Source organism: Puma concolor, chromosome D4 (assembly GCF_028749965.1).
Source record: "Puma concolor isolate L17-30 chromosome D4, mPumCon1.1.hap2, whole genome shotgun sequence".
In the NCBI taxonomy this organism is placed as follows: domain Eukaryota; kingdom Metazoa; phylum Chordata; class Mammalia; order Carnivora; family Felidae; genus Puma; species Puma concolor.
The window spans coordinates 80,945,435-80,968,344 of record NC_141679.1 but is presented as its reverse complement, the minus strand read 5'-3'; the positions used below and the strand labels follow the sequence as shown (position 1 = coordinate 80,968,344).

Below are 22,910 nucleotides of genomic sequence, written 5' to 3'. Positions count from 1 at the left end.
AGGTCATACTTTAGCAAAGAACAAATAATAATAGTGCTACCAAAAAATATGCTTACTCTGCTCTTGTACATCTCTGTTTTACTGGTATACAGATCAGAATTGTTGTGGGAAATAGAACAGATCTCTGATAAAATATACACAGTCCATTCTGTGAACTGGTAATTTAGATAATCTGATGGAAGCATTTATTCTGAGGTATGTTCTCTCTCTCTCTCTGTTTTTTAACAGGTGGATTGTTGGAGAAAATTCCCAGATCAAGAAGAGAATTAAAAGACAAAATAGAAAGTCTAGGTGCTCCAAAGCTTCATGTTGTTTTCAGAGGTTATGATGAAGTGATCCAGGATCTGCTACATTTTCTCATTCTAGCTAATTGATGTAGACCAGATGAAAAGATCTGTAGGCACACCCAGCTTTTGATCTTTATACAAGTGAAGCAAACTGGTTAAATTAACACACATTTACTCCACAGAGTCTTAACTTAAAAGAAATAAGTCACCACCATAGCCATTCTCTATAGTGATGATAGAGTTGCTTTCTAATTGTCTCATAGATCTTCCTCTCTCTCAGAGTAGCTGGTGCAGCAGTTAAATGTGTAGCTTCCCCCCACATTCTCACAAAAGCTAGGTCTGATGAACTTTAGGTTGAAATAATAGCTAATGCTAATTGAGGACTTACTACATGCCAGGCACTGTGGATGCCTCATAATCAGATTTTCTCCTTGAACACTCACACCAATCTCATGCAGTAGGTACTCTTATTACCTCCATTTTCCAGATGAAATCATCAAGGCCCAGAGAATTTAATAATAAGTAACATGTCCAACATCTTGGGCTAGTGAGTGGCATAGGTCAGATTGACAGCAAAGCCCACTACACTAGTGACTGCTATGCTCTGCTGGGCACTACTTCTATCCTTTGGATGTTCAGAACCTGTCCGGGTCACTTGGAAGATGTGTGTGAAAGAACTGATTTTAAATTTTTTTTTTTAACATTTATTTATTTTTGAGACAGAGAGAGACAGAGCATGAACGGGGGAGGGGAAGAGAGAGAGGGAGACACAGAATCGGAAGCAGGCTCCAGGCTCTGAGCCATCAGCACAGAGCCTGACGCGGGGCTCGAACTCACGGACCGCGAGATCGTGACCTGAGCTGAAGTCGGACGCTCAACCGACTGAGCCACCCAGGCGCCCCTTTTTTTTTTTAACATTTATTTATTTTTGAGACAGAGAGAACTGATTTTAATATAGCACTTACATTTTAGTTATACTATCAATAATGTCAAGGAGTTACAGATATTGTGCTTTAATAATAACGATGATAATATTGTCATTAGTATATGTCATTAATAATAATGATGATAATATTATTAGTAGAATAATGATGATAATAACATTATTATAAAGTGCCCCCCCCTCCATTTCCAGCAGGGATTTGCCACAAAAGCATATTTAGAAGGCATCACATAAAACAATGTGTTTAGAATTAGAGACCAGGTTTGGGTCTCAGCTTACTACTTACAGCTAAGTGATCTTTGCCAAGTTAAATGGAGATAATTTCTCTCTGCTCTGCTCTTAGGAGAATTGAATGAGATTGTACAGGTAAAGCACTTAGCTTAGGAGGAACTAATGTTTAATGCTTTATTCTTTTTATTTTTTATTGCTTTAAATTTTTTGATGCCTATTTATTTTTGAGTGAGAGAGAGAGAGAAAATGAGCGAGGGGGGGTACAGAGAGGGGGAGACACAGAATCCAAAGTAGGCTCCAGGCTCTGAGCTGTCAGCACACAGCCTGATGCAGGGCTCAAACCCACGAACCGCGAGATCATGATCTGAGCCGAAGTCAGATACTTAACCAAATGAGCCACCCAGGTGCCCCAGTGCTTCATTCTTTTTAAAGCTCTTTCTCACCAAAGCCACACTCTGACCTAGGCGAGGCAGAAACTATAATCATTTAATGATGGCAAAATGAGTTTCTGAAAACTGAACTGTGTTGCAAAGTCCAGATGACTGGAAGAGGTGGGGCAGCCACAAGTGTCAGAGCTTCTATTCTGTGGCCCAGTGGCCTTTTCACTACATGATGCTGCCTCTTAGCTCCAGCCCTGGCTCTGCCTCTTAGCAGCTACACCCACTGGGACAAGTCTCTTCCCCTATCTGTACTATTATTTCCTCCTTTCTAAATGACAGAGAAGACATGACCAAGTCTAAGGTCCCTTTCAGAGGTTTTTGAGAAAACAGGAGGGCAACCTCAGTGAAAGTTCTTACTCTTCTATTCACTCACTCAGACTTTGTGCTGGCTGGCTTGACCTTCTTGGCCAAATGCGTGTCCAGGGGAGAGTGACTGTACAAGGGCTTTGAAACCATATCCTGTGAAAACATGGTCCAAATAAAAAAGCCTCAGGGATGTTTACTGGAGAAAGGATGAGATTTAGGTAGTCATGATGACTGTCTTCAAATATTCAAGGAAGTGGTGGTTATGTGACTTTTGCCGCACAAGAGGATTAATTCCATGAGTACCTATAAAGAAATAGGAGTGAGAGTTTCATTTAGAAGATGTCAGGAAGAGTTTTTCAGCAATTAGAGCTCTCTGAAATGGAACAGGTTGCCTGGAGAGGAAGCAGCTTCCCATTCTGATAGCTGTTCCAGCAGGGGCTGGTTGACCATTGGTGCTGGAGCAGGTGGAGCCGGGGGTACCAGGGAGGAAGATGAACCAGAGCCTGTAAGTCTAGCCCCAAGACTTTGAATCTGTACTTGACTAAGAGCAGTTGTATTATCTCAGCATCCACGTTCAAACACCCATTGATCCAGAAGTGCTGTTATGACGGAGCCTTTAAAAGCGAGGAGAGCTGTGAGCAGAGAGCTGCAAAGATTACCCTTGGCCCACGTTGTTCCAGAGCTTTCTCTCAGTGTTGTGAGCTGGCAAATCAACTGCGGGAGGAGTCGTCTTACATCTATGTAATGATCGGAAGGCATGGTATGTGTAAGCGCTCCTGTTTTGTGTGCAGTACAGTAAGAGGGTGCAAGCAGAGTCTGTGCTGCCATTGGAAGAAGTACTTCCAAATTTGGCTTAACGTAGAAAAGATGCAGTATGAACTCCTGCCAATTTGGCTTGAAAAAAACAGAGTGGTCAGTGGCAATAATACTAGTTTGGATACCACTAGTCCCACTAGTCCCACTGACCAGCTTTCTCACTAACTCAGTGTGTAGCGTTGCAGGTCGTTATTTATCCTCTAAGAGCTAGTTTGTGAAATGGAAATACTTGACTGAATGATTCTGTGATACTCATTTTGTACACACATCATTGACCACACGTGATACTTAAAATCTTGCAAAGAGACAATAGGAGACTTTGAAGAATCAAAATATCATTATTGATTCTGCCACAAAGCATAACCAATAAGAAATTTTAGAAGTAGAAGAAATCCCAGTAAGTATATACAGAAAAGAGTTTCCTTTACTTCAATTTCACATGGTTTCATGGAAAATCCTGATGAGTACAACTTTTATTACAATTTTGTTTAATTTTAATAACCTTTTCCACCTATTTTCCTTGGTTTCATCTGAATTCTACTTAACTGCCGTACTGTGCAGATCATGCAAGTTAAGGCATGATCATAATTAAGAAAAATATTGCAATGTTAGTTTAATCTGGTACTTTAAAAAGTCAGTAACTTTTACATTATTTTTTAAATTTTTTATTTTTAGTTTTTTTCCAATTTTATTGAGATATAATGGGCATGTAACATTGTGTAAGTTTAAGGTGCACAACATAATCATTTGGATTATGTATATATAGTGAAATACTGTTTACCACAGTAAGTTCAGTTACCATCTGTTACCTCTCATACTTACAATTTTTTTCCTTGTTAAATAACGTTTTTTAAAAAAAGGATTTAATAACTTCCTTGTGCCTTTCCATGAACTTATAAAAGTGTATAAACAAGTAAGCTCTGAAAAATATAAAACTTATCTTAAATCTTCAATAATAGTGATATTGCTGGGAAATCCTCCTAAACTTATGAATGCATATGACTGAAATATTTTTATTAGTTAAAAAATATATGAAAGTAATATAACCTATAGGCTTAAAAAAGCCAAATAATAAAATTTAGAGGAAAATCAACAAAATATTTAAGAATAAACATTAAAAAAACCTCTGTCAGTTGACTGTTTTCCTTATGCTCTGCCTTGTGTTCCCATGACTTATTCATTGCCTGTCTGGAGAGGCCTGTACCTCCCTCTCCCCTTCACCCATTTTTTTCTAACTCCTTACTTCCTTTCCCTCTGGCAACCATCAGTTTGTTCTCTGTGTTTATAGGTCTGATCCTGCTTTTTGTTTGCTTACTGTTTTGTTTTTGTTTTGTTTAGATTTCATTTATGAGTGGAATCATATGATATTTGTCCTTCTTAGCCTGACTTATTTTACTTAGCATAATGCCTTCCATGTTAATTCATGTCCTCTTTTCTTCTCAAACTTGCCAGAGCTTTCTCTATTATATTGATCTTTTTAAAGAAACAATTTTTTAGTTTTGTTGATTACGTCTATAATTGTTTTCTGTTTTCTATGGTCCATTAATCTCTACCTTCTACTTTTTTTTTTGTTTTATTGTTCTTTTTCTAACTTTGTAAGTTAATTACATTTATTTTTCATATGAATTATTGATTCAGGTGTCTCCTTGTATTTTTTACAGTTTTTGCTGTATGTACTTCAAAGCTGTGTTCTTAAGTACATAGTTTATGCCTACCTCTTCTTTTTAGCAAAATGTAACTCTATCCACATAAAATATTTTTTTACCCCATTTAAATTGTTCTGAATTCTGTTTTATCAGAAGTTATTATTTAACTACTAGCTTATCTTTTGTCAGTATTTGGCCTGTATATGGTTTTCTATCCCTTTATTTTAAACTTTTCTCTATCACTTGGTGCTGTTGTATAGCTTTGAAATCTGTTTCTAGATAAGTTTTCTTTTCTTAACCTGTTTTGAGAATGTCTAACTTTTAATGAGATATTTTAAGCCCACTCAAGTTTGTTGAGTTTATACTTATTCATGTTCTCTTATATTTTCTGTTGAATATGCTTCCTTATTGTTTCTTTATATCCTTTCTTGCCTTTTGTTGATTTGCTTTGGCACATCCTTCTTTACACTTTTATTAAAAATTTGCACTAGTTTTCATTACAAAAACAATACTGTAATAGAAGAGTGTGAAGTACAAGGTAAAAAATTCCTGACCCCTGTACTACCTGCTTTCTAAGTAAGACATTGCCATTGTTTAAAATTTTTTATCTTTCCAGAAATTTTCTCTGCCTATGTAAATATTTATGTCTACACCTGTAGCTGTATCTCTGTATAACATTTTGTTTCATACCTATGGGAGGTTACCATTTTGTATTTTGCTTTTTGCATGTAATGCATATTAGACACCTTAAATCGAGGATTTTATTTTCCTATTTTGATATTACAAAAATTAAATGTTTGATCAAATTCATTAAAATATTTAATTTAAAGTTAGCCATCATGCTTTAACATGTAACTCTATTGTATGTTATGTTTACCCTGTGTTTTCATATTTTTAATTTAGATGCACCAAGCAGGTACCCAATAATGTTTGAAAGAAGCACTTTTTTAGAAAATGGGTTATGGGAAGTACATCATGTCTCTAAAAGGTATTCTAAGATTTTATTGTCTTTTCCTTAGGAATTTTAAAAAATATTCAAATATGATATATAAGTGGTCTGTCAATCTTCAGAGGGTTTCTTTGATTATTAAAGATAGCACTGACATTTGATCAAGGTTAATTTGGTTGGCTATTGGGCTGGTTTTTCCCTCAATAGCAGGGTTAACTGAGCACTGATCTTTGTAGAAGAATGCCATTTCACTTACCTTGAACTTATACTGAGCATGTAGTTTGGGGTGATATCTGGGCATTATACTTCTGTGTAGTTGTTTCAGTACTTCTAAACAGACTCTGGTGTGTAACAAACACACCAACAATGTATATCATCCATTTAGGTATCTATTTCCAATGCTATTTATCTACGTAACAAATAAGAGAAGGCAATATTTTCCTTGTATTATAAACACACGCTGTAAATAACCGATTATCCATAAGGTTTGAGAAATGATCAGTTTTTCTTCAGTTATCATGACTTGCCTGATGTCCAACAGCCTCCTTTACTCTCCCTGATTCCAGCTCTATCCACTTCTCTGATTCACTCTCTAAGCACAGCCACCCATGTGATTATGTTAAAATCCAAATCTGATCATGCCATTTCCCCACCTAAAACCATTTCTCCATGACCCATCAGGCAAAATCAATGTAGATTAAGACCCTCTCATCCACTGCTCTTGCCAATGGCTCCAGCCCATCTCCCAGCAGCCCTTGCCACTATCCTTTATTGTGCCCTCTGTGCTCCAGCAGTACTTGGTCTGTGCAGTTTTCTTAACTTTTCCTGGAAATCCTCTTTCTTAACCCTCCACTCCTAACAAAAGGCATTTCACATTTGACAACCAACTCAGACACTGGGTTCACCAGAAAGTGGCCCCCAAAGAATTAAATACTTACCTCTCTGCGTTCTTACTGTAGTTTGTACATGCTTGTATTGAAGCCCTTATTACCTCTGTGATCATGTATTTGTTTACATATTTCTCTCCTCTTCTAGAATAAGTTATTTGAGGCAGACAGCTTGTTACTTATCCCTGTATTTAGTCTTAGGACTGTGCCATGCACATGATAGGCACTTAGGAAATGTACTGTTTAGACTAAATGGACTTTGATATTCTGAAAATTCCTTTTTGTTTCAATTGTTTTTGATTACTCTACTTTTCTTAAAAGTAGAGTTCACTGAAAATAATATAATTTTAATTTGATAACTTATCACAGCCCTTTCAGTTTATAAAAGTAGGGCAATGAAAACAAAACATGGGAGTATGTTGAACCATGTCTTAATCCATCTGGGCTGCTATAACAGAAAACCACTGACTGGGTGACTTATAAACAAGACATTTATTTCTCATAGTTATGGAGGCTGAGAAGTCCAAGATCAAGGCACTGGCAGATTTAATGTTCAGTGAGAGCCCACTTTCTGGTTCACGGATAGCCATGACAGAAGGAATGAGGGAATTCCCCAGGACCTCTTCTGTAAGGACACTAATTCAGTTCATGAGGGCTCCACCCTCATGACCTGAGCACTTCCCAAAGATCTCCCGTCTAAATGCCATCACACTGGGGATTATATTTCAACATATGAATTTTGGGGGGGATGCAAACATTCAATCCATGCCAAACCATATGTATATGCCTGTAACCAAGCAGTCTTGACCCACACAGCAATTTCATATATTTCAACTTAATTGGTGTATAGGCAATTATCCTGAGAATGTAGGAGTCCCTTGTTGTCCTTTGTTCTTTTCTTGACTTTCTCCCCACCTATGGTCACTGATTTAACTTTGTTTTCTTGTGATTTGCTTCAAGAGCCCATATGTGAAAACTGTAAACATTTCTGATTAATAGACCATGTTAAATTGGTTCCAGGTTAACTAAGGCTCACCTGTGTGTGATAGCTGTGAAATATTTTATTTTCTAGGCATCAGATAGAGTTGACGCTACCTGATTCTCTAACTACCTGGGAAATTCAAGGTGTTGGCATCTCAAATCAAGGTAAACAGCTAGTATGATATACTGAATTAAGGAGCAGTTTATTCATTGCAATATGTTTATCATTTTATTGACGGTTTATCCAGAACTTTGGCAATAGCATATTTTAGACTCTCATTGTAAGCTCGTATGAAAAAGATTTATCTATATGTTTTTGAACATATTTTGTTCATTTAATGTTTTTGTAAGCCATCATTATATGAGCCACAGTTTGAAGTTCCTACTTTCCTAAAACTGTTATGATTTGCTGGGAGGTTGAGGTGGAAGATAAAAACAGGACTCATTACTGAGTTTTCCCTCAAACTATGGGTAACAGTGCAAATCAATATCATTTGTAAATTATTTTTAAGGATATTTATTTGAAGGGTGCCTGGGTGGCTCAGTTGGTTGAGCATCTGACTCTTGATTTCAGCTCAGGTCGTGATTCCAGGGTTGTGAGATCAAGCCCCACATCAGGCTCTGCCTGACCATGGAGCCTACTTGGGATTTTTTTTTTTTTTTCTCTCTCTCTCCCTTTCCCCAGCTCACACACCCCCATTTGTGCACACCTTCTCTCTCTCTCAAATTAAAAAAAAAATGTTATTTCATTTTTTATAATTCAATATTTCACCCATTAAATGGTTTCCATAATGTATTAATGTCTTTGGCTACACTGAAAAATAGAGACACTGAAAAATGGAGACAGACTGCTAAAAAAAAAAAAAAAAAAAAAACAACTATGCAATTTTGTAACCAGAGCACTAACAACAGCAACAAAAGAACAATAGTCTGATAAAGTTCCAAAGATATTAAATTCTAACAGAAAATGTTATAGCACATACAGTACTTTAATCTTTAAAAAGAACACAAGTAAAGGTAGCTAAACAGAAGGTTGTGTGAGGGATGGCTGTGGTGGCTGAGTTATGGAGAAATGTGTAGACGTCTGGGGAAGCTGATGGCCAAATGGAGCCGATGAAAATATGTGGGGCAAATGGACGTTGTGTCATAGTACTCGGTTCCTCATTTGCTGGCTGCTTTCAGCTGAGTAATGTACTTGTGTTCAGCTCCTATTACATGGTGGCCAAAAATATTGAAGTGTTAGGGGAAAAAGTGCACATGAATCACCAGGATGCATTGCCATCATTCCCTGATTTAGCAATCATTGCAAGCTAAGAACATTCAGGCCTATACCTGGAGCTGAATAGACTGTGCCTAAAAAAATGTTGTGCGTGTGTACTTAATATTTTTATCCAGTGCCTTAAGGAAATGATTTTCAGGCTAATGGAAGTTACTAATGTTTTGTTGTGGTGGTGGTGGCTGAAGTTCACAAACTAGTGGTGCAAATGTGAACACTGAGTGGATATTTGATGATACTAAAAACTCTCATTGTTTTTGACAGTGAGGTTAAAAAAACAGAAGTTATTGTCTTTGAGAGATATATGCTGAAATATTGACAGAGAAAATAATGTGATACTGAGATTTGCCTCAAGATATTTCAGGAAGTTCAGGAGAGATGGGTACAGAGGAAACAAAACTGGCCATGAGTTGATAATAATCACTGAGCTGGGTAGTGGGAACGTGGAGGTTCATTATGCCATTCTTTCTACTGTTTATATAAGTTTGATTTTTCCTATAACCAAAAGGGTACTTTTTTAACTTTACAAATAATCATAATAAGGCCTCTTTGTTTATGGCCATTATTTGAATGTTGAAGACAAAGGCCTGCCCGCCAGATAGCCCCGTGGCTCACTCTGCCACAGGTTCCGGGCTTCCCCTGACCAACCTGTGTACCGGACCTTATCTTCTTTATATGTGTCACTGCCTCATAGTTTATCACATATTGTTTATGTCTTCGTGACTAGAGGGAAGATTTTGCCTGTCTTGTTCACTGTTGTATCTGCATTAGCTAGAACAGTGGCCCGTGGTGGTAGACTAAGTATTGATTGATTCGAGAAATAAGCATCACTAAGTAGAACTTTCAAGAAGAAGAGAGAAATATAGGGGGAAAAAAAAGGAAACTCAATATCGTCTTTTTCTCTTCCTCCAAGTAAAATACAAGAATTTTGGAGAAGAAGAAGTACCCTGGGGGCCCCCTAATGTGCTTCTGTGCGCTGTCACCCCTCACAGGTCTGTGTGTTGCTGATGTGCTGCAGCTCCAGGTGCACAAAGACAGTTTCCTGGTCGGAGACAACAATGTGGCAAGAGTCAATTAAGAGGGACAGTTTCCCACACTAAAGTTCCTAAGTAAGTAGGTAAATATGTGGCACCAGAGTCAAGGGCTGAGAAATCTAATGGTAAATCCACTACACACAATTCACTTTAATGTGGCACGAACACTGCCCTTAATGCAAAAGGATCTGACATCAGGGAAGATTGGGGTGAGGGGGAAGGAGTGAGAGACTCTCAAGTTGTATATAATTAACGTATCACCAGAGAAAAGGAATGGAAGTTTAGGTGAGAATAAGGTCATATTTTTGTTGGGAATGGTGGGAGTTGAGGGAAGTCTTCCTTAAATTAATCCACAGAAGCACAAGACTGGTAGTTGCCAGTGGTGGGGTTGGGGGCTGCGAGAGATGTGGAGTAACTGCCTGATGGGTAAGGGCTTTTTGTTTTTTGTTTTGTTTTGTTTTTTGAGCAATGAAAATATTTTGGAATTAGATAAAGGTAGTAATTGCATAATATTGTGAGTGTCCTGAATACCACTGAATTGTTCACTTAAAAATGGTTAACTTTATGTTATATGAATTTCACCTCAAAACAAAGAAAAGTCTTGTACTAGCTAATGTTGGGGAGGGCAGTGGAAGTCCCCTCCTCTGTAAAAGTAGGAGGATTGGCAGATAAAATCATCTCTGTCCCACCCCCACATCACTCTGGACATTTGGAATGGATCTCAGAGAATGGGTAGGATTTTCACAAGTAGAAATAACGACTGGAGTATTTTATGATGATAAAACAGCATAAATATGGAAAGGGGAAACCATGGACAGTTTATTGCGGCCAGACCCTAGTAGGCTTAGAGGTAAACATTCTTTTGAACTTCTAAATTATTCCTAGAAGCAGACTAAAGGACCCTTCCCAGTCTTACAGTGAGTTGATGGCAGACCTAAACCTAGAACTTTGGTCTTTTGACTTTTAGGCTTGTGTTCTTTTCACTATAGAAAATAATCGATTCCATATGCTTTAGATCAACAAATTGGTCTTAAATAAATTGTACTAAGAGTTGCAGTATATTTAAAAATGAATATGTAATCCAGGAATTAAAACCCCAAATCTCAGTCTGGAATGACCATATAGTTAACACCAGTTTGTCTTTCAGAGTTCCAGTGAGAGCCATTTTCTTGGGGAACCTTCTATTAGCCCCAAGCCCTGATAGAACTGTTACTTTCCTTTCTATTTATCTCAAGTCTATCATTACACTCATAAGCATGCTTATATAGCTAATGTCTGTCTCTCCTACTAATCCGACCTAACATTTACTGAGGACTTAATCAAGGTCAGATCCATCCTAAGCTTTTTGCAAGAATTCATTTACCTAATTTTCACGAGAACCCTATGAAGTAGATATTTCATTTGTTCTCCCTTTACGGATAGAGAAACTGAGGCACACAGCGATTAATTTGTGCAAGTCAAACAGTGAGTAGCAGAACCAGGACCCAACCCCAGCAGACTCATTCACGAGTCCACACACTGAAGCTCCTCCCTGAGAGCAGCAGCGACTGTCTCTATGATTGCATCCTCGGCACCTGCCTGCCCAGAGTGTGTGCACGACTGTCAAACAAACGCATGGTCTCAATGCGAGCTCAGGAATGGCTCATACTTGGCTGTGTAGCCTGAGCAAGTCACCTGGCTTCTCTGAACTCAACATTTATCCTAACCACCATGTTTAGAGTTGTAAAGCCCAAATGAGATCATGGATGTGAAAACACCTTGCACAAGAATGAATGTTTAAATAAATACAAATGTACAGGATGACATAGTAAGGATGCTTCATAAATTATATTCTTCTAAATACTTTAATTATTTGAGAGAATCATAGATTTGGATTCACTTTTGTTCAAAAAGCATTTTAAGAAAAGTTCAGATAGAAGTCTTTTTCAGTGGCACGATTTGCCTCAATGAGACGCATTATTTGGTAACAATTCTCACTGGCTTGAGTAACCGGCCAGCAATGACAGCTAATTGCCTTTTGGACAGAGGCTTCACATAGATCTTAACTTCTTCCTTCATATATTGGAATAGGCTCGGTTTCATTTCCTTCAGAGTTCAGCATTCATAAGATTTATGTGTATTATTTATGCTTTTAATTAAGGCCTCAAGTAGAATAAAAGCACACTTAACCTTACTTGGGAATTGATTTCCATTTTAAAAACAGTAATGGGGTCACTCACTTTTGATTGGCTGTCCCAATTATAAACCCACTAAATAAATGGTTACCTAAAAAAAGAAAGAGGTTATTAAACAGATGAATCAAAAGCAGTGAACTGCTCCTATTTATGGTGCCCACTTTTATTTCTAATTTGTTTCTAATGCTTTTATTAGAAGTGAGGGCCCTGGAGCAAGCCCTGTAGTAGAGATCCAAACCTAGACATCAACCCCAAATTCTGGCACCATAACTAAACCTTTAGGTTTGTACTCAGCTCCTTGACTCCTTTGAAATACTATGGCAACTTGAAGTTATGGATTTCAAGTCATTCTATATTAAAGCAAGTAAAAAGAGGGAATCTCTCAGAGACAAATTCATTGCCAGTGTTCATTCAGCCCACAGTTATTAGCATTGACTCAGGTGGCGGGCACTGAGATGGCAATAAGAAGTGACTGCTGAAGCAGAAAAACAGAAAAATTCCAAAACACCACCTACCACTGTTGTCAATAGAAATTTCCTTTTTTCTGCAACTGAGATAATTTTGTAATAGCAAGGTGTGCTTGACCAAACTTGACCTGATACCCTGATTTGTACTGTTTGGCCCCGGGTCCTTGCCCTTGCCTTGAGTATCTTTGTGGTGGTTTGCTCATCTCTGGCTACTGATGGCCAGAGAAAAGATCTCCTTAGTTGAGTACATTCCTGGCAGAAAAATTCACCTCCCCCCCCCCCATAAGCTCAAGGTCTTAAAATGAAATATTTAAATATATTTATGAATTCTGCCTTTCCTTACAAAAGAATACTCTGTATTGCCAAAAATAATAATCTTTGGGAGTTCTGCTAGAATTCAACATCATGTTTTGATATTCAGGAATATGGAACGCAAAAGATGAAAACACTTGTGTCAGCGAGTACTAACTAACCTGGAATTCATTCTTTCTTTCCTCCTTATTATCAAAACCTGAATTTTAGCTGGCCTTCATTTCCCTTGAAGTTGGGCACAGCCTATTCCCAAGTCTCTTCATGAAATGTATGTATGGGACTTTGGAGAAGGCTGCTCAAAGCAAGTGGATTCAACAGGGAGGGATCTCTTTTCTGCCTTCCTTTTTGCAGCCCTCATCCTACAAACAATGGCTGGAGTTCCAGCAGCCAACATGGACCATGAGGTAACACTGAAGATGGAAGCTAGGTGATAGCATGGTGGAACAAAAAAATAATGGCCCCTGCCTCTGAGGACATATGGAAATGCCATTGCAGCCTTGGACTTCTTTTATGTGAGAAAGAAATAAACATATACCTCATTTGGGCAACAGGGATTTTGATTGCGTGTTATATACAGCAGAACCTAATTCTGATTATTATAAACTCATTTTCTTTCTCTGGCCCTGTGTAGCTCCCCTGTCATAACGCTCATCACAGTTTGGTTTAACTGTTCATTTGATGGTCTGTCTTCAACACTAGACCCCAAGTTCCTTGAACATCCTGTCTAGTTCCCCATTGCTGCCCCAACCACTGTCTGGTACATTTTAGGTGCCCAGTGAACATTTGTTGAATGGTTGACTGCAGGCATACCTAAATCTCAATTCTCTCTTCTCTCTTTCTCTTCTCCATCCTTTATAGATTATTCCTGCTATCAGACTTCTCCATCTGATTAAGCCATCCTTCATCTCTCTCCATCCCTAATGACAGCCCAGCCATCTCCCTATCTCATCCCAGCCTCTGCAACATTCCCATCCCTGTCCACCACATCCTTCATTCCTAAACCAGGGATACCTGGCATGCACTCCACCAATTTCACAAGGGTGAAGGACATTATTCTTAAAAGGGAGAGCTAGGATGCTAATACAGGCCTTCTCGCCAAGTGCACTTGAAGCTAGATCCCATGTGGCACCTGGGGCTGGGGTTCCAAGGACCCTTGGGGAATTCTGAGAGACAATTCCAAGCCCAAACCATGGTCTTAGCAGTTCTCAAGGTGCCCCTTACCCATGGCCTGTGCCAGGGCTTGGTGCACAGGATCCCCCCCTTATGTGGCAGAATTAGCCCTCCCTCTTTCCCAGATCCCTATGGTCTCAGCCCCAGGTTCTGTCCCACAGTAGCTGGCATAGTAGCTGCTCAGATGAGGAAACCTGTCCAAGCAAGTGAAGAGGCCACCAGAGATGTCCACACTGAACTGCCTTTCTTGCTCCCCTAACAGAGTAGGGAAAAGCTTTTAAGAGGCCCTACCCTCACCCCAGCCAGATCACATCCATCATCCCCCAAGATCTTATTTTCTTAAGGGAAAAGTGCAGAACTTCCAGAAGTGATTCTATGTGGTCTAGAGGCAAGATGTTATTAAGTGCTGAGTACATGTGGTATAGGATTTGGCATCTACTTCTCCTTGCTCATATTATATATGCCTCAATTCTGATCTTTGAATGTCTGCCTCCTCCCTGGTCTATCTTTCTTTTTTCTTTGCAGCTTAAAAAAATTATAGTAAAATATATATAACATAATATTATTTTAACCACTCATAAGTATACAACCCAGTGGCATTAAATACATTCACAATGTTGTGTAACCTTCAATATCATTTATACCCCAAACCTTTTAATGATTTGTAACAAAAACTCTGTGCCCATTAAATGATGACTCCCCCTCCTGGTCTGTTTCTTGATCAGAGACCCTTCCTCCATCATGGCCATCCCCTGACCTCAGCCGTATAGTTAGGTAGGTCCTACCTAGTTGCCAATAGTCCATCTTAATGTGATTTTCTGCCTGGCCTCTTGAGGAACGCTTTCCAACATGACCTACCTGTTAAGATATCACTTTCTTAGACGCCTGATACTGGCTGCCTCTCTTTTGCCTCGTTTTGAAAGTGCCCTGTAGATGCTGGCTGCCAAAAGGAATGCTTTCTAAGCATCTACAAGCTAGGACACTGTCTGTTCCACCCTTGTGGGAGCTGGCTTGCTTCCAGGTCATATCTCCTAGCTCATGCCAGTCTGTACGTCTGCCTAAAGTAACTGAGCTATTGTGTCCTTTTGACAACCATCTTCCCATCCTTATCATTCTCCTCCCAGATTGCAATCCCTTTGCTACTTGCCCTGTGTTATTTGAAGAGACTCCATGTGATGTTAAGAGACTTTGGAGTCATATATGGCTCTGCTCCTGGCTTCGCTACTCCAGAGCTGGCTTCGTGGACATGCAGCTTGTGCAGTCACAGAGGGCCCAGCACTCAGAAGGGCCCACACTTCTGAATTTATTAATAGTTATATCTTTGAACCTGTGTCTTATAAGTCTGATGGGGAAATGGAGCATGTAGGTGAACAGAGGAGATATGTGCAAACACATGTGCCCACCATTCCTTTTCACCCCATTCACATAGAGCATTCACGATACCCCATACACACAGAATACCAGTGGACCCACAATGCAGTTTAGGGAGACTCAAAGTGAATACAAAGTAAGTATGTCATGTCTATGACTCAACAAGCAGGGTGCTGACAGCCTTTAGAGGCCATATATTCCTTTGGAGCCAGAACTTGGTTTGAATGCAAAAACAAACAAACAACCACCACAATGGCATTCTAAGAAACACAAATGACAGAGGAAACTCATCATATTCTTTCTTGTTCATGTTATTAGCCAATGACTTAAACTAAATATGATGACACAGAAGGAAGGGGAAATGCAGGATAACCCATAGCTCCTTTTCCATTCAGGCTTTTCTTACTCTTCAGTAAGCAAAGGTAGAGAGTGTTGGTAGAATACACACATGTCAAAAAGTAAAATAACAATTGAGTTTGTTTTGCACTGCATTTCCAATGTTCTGATAAGAACAAAGTATACATGCATGTATGAGATCTGAAAAACAAACTGCGTGGTCTTGGTGATTCTACATATGAATTAAGTGCCCTTGTATTAGCATTTAAAACTAGCATTGCACTAAATGAAGATGAATGGTAAAATTCACGCCATTAATTTAAACCTTTGATTTTCCTTGACTTAGAATAACATTAAAAATAGCAAGTAAAAAACACCATTGCAAGTTGAGGAAGAGACCACAGAAGAAATGAAAAGGTTTTTATGTTTTAATACCTCACCTTTTCTTACTTTTTGAATAAGCAGGTCTACATTTTCATCTTATACTGGGACCCTCAAATTGTACAGGTGGCCTTGGCTACTTCTTTCTGTGTGATTCTAGGCCCCCTTCCTTCCTTTGAGCCCTTTCTGATCATCAGGGTCTTTGTGTGTAAAATGAGAACAATGCCAAATCATGCCAACCAACATCAAGTGGCCTCTGCTGCTGAGCAATCATTTTATTCATTCCTTATTTTCTTTCTAAATAAGTTCCATGAAGATATCTGTGCAGCAGTCTGGTGAGGGGGAGTCCATGGACAAATGGAGGAAAAGAAAATTCTAAAAAGGGAGCAGACTAAGCCTTTGAGAGGTTTAGCAGTGATTTTTGGAGAAAAATCCATTGAAAAGTTCTGTGATATTTGGCTTTTTTTTTTTTTTTTTGTCCAATTAATGGAGACTTCTGCATGTTTGGAGGCAGAAAGAAAGAAGTTGATAAAGCAGGAGAGATAAGATGCTTAAAAAAATAATCATAAGAACTCCTTACATGTTTATATGATTTCCAATGCTCAGGGATATCACATTTCAGCATTCCTATAAGAAGGCAAGGTAGGCATTGCTTTCTCCAGGAACTGAAGAAACTAGTTCTCAGAAGGGACGAGAAAAGGGAAGTCTGAGTCTACCTTGGAGAAGGTGTTATGTGTTAGCACTGGCCATCAGCACAGCACAAATTATTCCAGTCGGCTTTGGGATGCGGTTAAGTTACTACCAGCAGGTGGCGCTTTCAAGGAGCTGTCTGAACCTGCTGCTCTTTAAGAACTTAAAGTATGCTTGAGAATTTTTATTTTTTAATTTTTATTTATTTTTGAGACAGAGACAGAGCATGAACGGGGTAGGGTCAGAGAGAGAGGGAGACACAGAATCCAAAGCAGGCTGCAGGCTGTCAGCACAGAGCCCGATGCGGGGCTCGAACTCACAGACCCTGAGATCATGACCTGAGCCGAAGTCAAAGGCTTAACCGACTGAGCCACCTAGGCACCCCAAGAGTATGCTTGGGAATTATTGACTGGTAAGCAAGTGCCCATTAGTGGTGGTACTGAGCACAAGGAGCTTTCCCCAGCATTGTATCTTTAGAGAAACAGCTATTCTAGTGTACAAGTTTAGTGTTGCTAGGTAATGGCAGGGATTCTTAGCTGGGTCATTTTGACTTGGAATGCCTTAGCTGGGTCATTTTGACTTGGGTTCTCTCAAGGACCTAAATACAAGATCATCCATCCTTGGATTTGGATCGCCGTGTTCCCTAGGGTGTGGCTTACCTGGGTGTTCTCTGGCTGTGCCTACCTCTAGCCTTGTCAGGTCATCTCCCCAGTCTACCATCTGCCTGGTTGTCTGATCAGCTAGTCTTACCTCAGCACCCCGTGAGGAAGAGAGAACCGGACAGAAGTCAGATTAGTCCTTCACTTAATGTCATACCTATTCCCATGTAGTACCTTTGAGCCTTTGTCTAGAATTTACAATGGTGTGTAAATAAAAATCAGAATGTGTGGATCAGGCTGTATAAAGTATTACAGAGTTTATAAAATGGAGAATCAATTACAAATAGCTGGAGGAGGGGTCAAAGAGAAGCTAAGACTGCAGCCTGGTTTGGTATGTCTCTCTTCTTTTTCCTACTGACCCTACCACAATCAAATCCCCATCTCTGCTAGTTATTAGATGTGTTCCCTGAGGCAAACCACTATATTTTTCTGAGCCTCAGTTTCTTCATTGGTGACCTGAAGGTTATAGCACCCTTCAGAGTGGTTGTGCAGATCAGAGACCATTTGTGTAACTTCATTATTGCAATAATGGATACACATTAGGAGCTAGTAATCGGTGGCTATTACGTTGTCATTACTTGGATAAGCTCTTTAAAAGTTGAGAACATGTCCTCTATGTCTGGCTCTCACAAAGCACCTATTAAAATTCACTGAAGTTCAATAGGTCTTGTTGAGATGGTGAATTAACATTTATGCCCTTCCTTCCTTTTAAAAAAAAATATTTACTTATTTTGAGAGAGAGAGAGAGAGAGAGTGTGCACGCTCACAGGTGAGGGAAGGGCAGAGAGTGAGGGAGAGAGAGACATGGAGCTCGATCTCATGAACCTGTTAGATCATGACCTGAGCCAACGAAATCAAGAGTTGGACACTTAACCAACTGAGCCACCCAAGTGCCCCTATGGCTTTCCTTCTTAATTACTAAACCTCCTCCTGCAAAATAAGAAAAATGCTTCAAACAGTATCTTTCATAAGGGTCAGAGTGAGGAGGACCTTTTTGAGCAACGACTTCTTATGGTTTATAAGGAAAGTAGTAGGGTACACATAATCTGCTAATGGAAATCAATGTCATAAACAAAAGAAAATTTTCTTTAAATGCCTTCTAAAAAGGTTCTGGTCCATGGAAACCTTTTTGTGCTCCTTTGCTAAGTTAGGCTATCAGACTCTCAGGATGTAGCAATTAGATAGATTCTTAAGATGTTAGTCATCTAATCCCAGACCTTTAATTGACAGTTGACAAATAAAAGAAGTGGGAAGCAAAATCTGCTGGGTTCGATGATAAAGATAACCTTTCATCCTGAGAGTCATGCTACCATTGGTGTTGTGGTCTGCCCGGCAGCGGCCAGGAAAATAAAACTGTATCAAATACAGATTGCCATGATGCTGTGCACATATTTCAAAAAAAAGATAGAAGGTCATAAATCTGTCCTAGCCAATAAGAAGAACAGTGACCATTCTCAGATTCACGCTATGTGTCAAGAACTACATACATGTTTCATATCATTCTCCCATCGGCTCTATGAAGAATTATCATTTGATTTTATAGACAATGAAAGTGGATCTTAATTTGGCCAAGATCCCATCCCTAGATAGGCAGTCAGGATTTGAGGTCGAGCCTGCCTCACTTCAAACCATCCTTTCTTTTTTTTTCAATGAAATATTTCAAACTTTTAGAAAAGTACAGTGAGTGATGTATCAAACACCAGTATAACTACTGCGAAACTCCCCTGAATTATTTGTAAAATATTGCCATACTGACTTCAGATCTTCCTTTAAAACAAAACATAAGGGATACAGTCTGTGTACCCCTTTCCTACCCCTTCCCCCATTCTCCTTCCCTTCCCAGACATTACCTTTTATCCTGATGCAGTATTTATCTCTCACAATCATGTTTATGTTATTACTACTGATGTAAATGTCTATAGGCCATAACATTGCTTTGCATTTTTTTTTAACTTATGTTCGTGTTATTATGGTCTTTGTGTCATTTTGCAGGTTGGTTTTATCAGCCAACATTGCTTTCCATTGCATGAAAATACAGTAATGTATTTACCGTTTTTCTATTGTTCTAGGTTGCTGCCAAATTTTGCTATGACAAATAATGCTACAAAGAGCATTCCCGTGCTAGTCTCTTTAGGCAAATGTGTGCACATTTTCTGGGGTATATACCTAGAGTTTCGACCTTTCCATTATCCTCTACCAGGCCTCTTGGAGCTTGTGGTGAATTGCTGAGCAATGTTGGGGTACTGGGGTCTTGGCTGTAGGATACAAGCACAGGATTGTGAAGGAACAAGGGACTTATAGAGGACTTGGTGTTGACAGCCCAAGTCACTTGGGAGAGGAATTTTAATTTGCAGCTAAAGCAGTGGCTCTTGGGCACGAGATGAAAAAGAGATTAGTTTCTCCTTTGGCCTGATCAACTGAAAAACTAATTTCAAGCTGGACTTGGAGATGTTAGTAGAAGTAACGGGAAAGGACCAAGTGAAGCAAGAACGCTTGGAAGAGGTTGTTGGTACTTTAAGTCAACAATTTTTAAACCATGTGCCCAGGGACCCCAGAGTTCCCATTAAGCCTCCTCAAGGGCCACCTGGGGGTGCACCTGGGGGAGACAGGCAGACAGCCTGCACCCCACTGTGCTTCTCTCAAAGCACCTCTACTCCAACTATTTTACACATTGGAATTTTTGTCAAGACTTTGTTTCAGTAAACTATTGTAGCTAAGTGTTATTTTTAATCCATTTAAATAGGAGCACCCAGGGGCGCCTGGGTGGCGCAGTCGGTTAAGCGTCCGACTTCAGCCAGGTCACGATCTCGCGGCCCGTGAGTTCGAGCCCCGCGTCAGGCTCTGGGCTGATGGCTTGGAGCCTGGAGCCTGTTTCCGATTCTGTGTCTCCCTCTCTCTCTGCCCCTCCCCCGTTCATGCTCTGTCTCTCTCTGTCCCCCAAAAAATAAATAAACGTTGAAAAAAAAAATTTTTTTTTAAAAATAAATAAATAAATAGGAGCACCTGGATGGCTCAGTCAGTTAAGTGCCCAGCTCTTGGTTTCAGCTCAGGTCACGATCTCAGGGCTTGTGAGTTCGAGCCCCACATCTGCTTGGAATTCTCCCTCTCTTCCTCTCTGCCCCTTCCCCACTCATGCTCACTCTCTCTCTTTCTCAAAATAAATAAATAAACTTTTAAAAATCCATTTAAATATATAGGAAGACAAGTAACTAAGGAGAGATATTTATATATGAGGTTCCCAATTAGTTGTAGTTTGTACCCCAATATTCCCTCTCACGTGGCTGTTATAAATAGACTGAGTGGGCTGCATTCTTCAGTGCTGGTAGCACTAACCCATATATATCCCATATTTCTGATGACACACCAACTTGAGGATATAAATAAGGTAAGAATAATAGTGATAGTATTGGGCTGACTATTTAGGTGGTAGGAACACCTTCATATCATGGTGACTTCCGAGAATAATAATAAGGAATTACGCTATTTGACTGGAGTGAAGAAGGGCAACATTGAGGCTGAAGAATCAAGTAGAATCCAGATCAGGAGGGGCGTTGTGAACTAAGTGAAGTCATGTGGGCTCTGTCCTGAGGGTAGAATCAACATGGCATTAGCAGGAAGGCCAGATGACCAGCAAAGTTTCTGCCAGACTTGGATTCTCCTCTTTTAGAGTTGCATATTTGTATAAAAGCTAAAAACTACCCCCGAAAGTCAACATTGTGAAGAAGAATCCACCTCTGAGCCATGTTTAAAAGGCAGTTAAAAAGTTTCAAACACACTTGAAAATCTGTGAATTGAATTTTGGTTTTAGTGGGGACCTCTGAGATCCATTATTTTAAAAAGTGTTTTCGGGGTGCCTGGGTGGCTCAGTCGGTTAAGCGTCTGACTTCGGCTCAGGTCATGATCTCGCGGTCCGTGGGTTCGAGCCCCACGTCGGGCTCTGTGCTGACAGCTCGGAGCCTGGAGCCTGCTTCGGATTCTGTGTCTCCCTCTCTCTGACCCTCCCCCGTTCATGCTCTGTCTCTCTCTGTCTCAAAAATAAATAAAGGTTAAAAAAAAATTTTTTTTTTAATTAAAAAAAAATAAAAAGTGTTTTCTTTCACAGAAATATGCCAATATGTTTGGAAATGCTTGCAAATGTTTGCAAATATCATTTATCACTATTGATTCTATAATACAAGCAAACTTCCTTGGGCTTAAAACACAGATATCTACGATGATTTGAGTATTCTTGCTTTCTCCTAAGTATCTTTTCCCGAAAATGATGGCAAAAGGACTTTGTTTGTTTTAACTTGACCCATCTTTCGTAACCCAGTTTAATCATTTCACAGATTCCCTTTTGAAATAAATGTACTAGATTGTCAGACAATCATGGAAGATTTTTTTTATCACCTCAATAACATGCAAGAAATATCTTTAGTGAAATTTGTATATCAAATTCTCTTTTGTGTGACATTTTTCTAATGAGTTTAGTACTAAAGTGTTGGTAAGGTTAAAACCTTATTTATTCAAAGCAAGGAATGCCAATGTGACCCTAAAACATCTGAATAATTGAAAAATGTCTAGAGAAATTGGTTCTGTTACTTTAGAATAAAGTACCTATTAGGTAATAAGGTAGATGAGTACAAATATAAGGAAGATTGTACATAAATTTTTTTCTAGCAAACATAAAACATACAAATCTCAAGGATAAAATTTTATTTCATTCTAAGTTAATAGACTTGTTTGTTATAGGAAGCTTTTTTTTTCTTCAGCTCTTCTAGTAAAAGTATTAAAATCTTCATTGAAAGGTATAAACATGAGTTTATTTTTAAAAAAAGATATTCTGCATCTGAATGAATGCAAATTTGGAATTTGTGTCATATGAATTAATAGATATTGGAGGATATCCATTCCCTGCTAAATAGAAAAGTATTTGATGGGTTATTTCCTAGAAAACAATGCCAGTGTCCTCAGCATGGCATTTTCATTGCCTATCACAATCTTTCCTCTACCTAATGTTCAGCATCTTCTGTAGACGGGGACAGACCAAGGAACAATTCCATAGAGCTTCTCTGAAGATCTGTCTTATCCTTAGGCCATTTCCAGCGCCAATGACACAACCACTCAGGATTTCTCTAGAAAGATTACTTCATGAGCCTTGTCTAAACCAGACCTATCCTAAAATCATCTCATTTTGAAACTGAATCCTGGTAGGTCTCTGTCAGTATCAGAGCATATAGATTTATCAGAGGCATGCTCACAGACTGATACAACTTCAGAGCAGGTGTCCTGGTCAAAAGGGATAAGGCCAAAGGCAAAGAGATCTACTGGCTTCTAGCTTTGAGCCATTCATTCTACTGTCAAATTCCCATGTTAGAATCTCCTTATTTGTATTAATCAAAATAGATCTCTAGGTGTAAATCCCTTTCTAAAAGATCTCCTACCTCTGCATCTGGGCATTAAAGGGTGTTTTTCAGTTCTGATTTTAGTTTTCCGACTTAAAAGTCCCTCTTTCTGACATTAATAATTAACCAGTAAACTAATGTACCCAAATTCTTCAATCTCAGTTTATTTA

General features: G+C 39.1%; 1 protein-coding gene across 1 annotated transcript in view; it reads left to right on the top strand.

Moving 5' to 3' along the window:
• The window catches only part of LOC112850736 (complement C5-like), a 41,797-nt gene extending 28,498 nt beyond the window's left edge, over positions 1 to 13,299 (top strand). Inside the window, exons 16-21 of the mRNA XM_086683886.1 lie at positions 229 to 291; positions 2,773 to 2,967; positions 5,573 to 5,657; positions 7,578 to 7,651; positions 9,755 to 9,871; positions 13,101 to 13,299. Coding sequence (XP_086540012.1) covers positions 229 to 291; positions 2,773 to 2,967; positions 5,573 to 5,657; positions 7,578 to 7,651; positions 9,755 to 9,840 — 503 coding nt within the window. The 3' untranslated portion in view covers positions 9,841 to 9,871; positions 13,101 to 13,299. The remainder of the gene's footprint in view (positions 1 to 228; positions 292 to 2,772; positions 2,968 to 5,572; positions 5,658 to 7,577; positions 7,652 to 9,754; positions 9,872 to 13,100) is intronic.
• Positions 13,300 to 22,910: the final 9,611 nt, after the last annotated feature.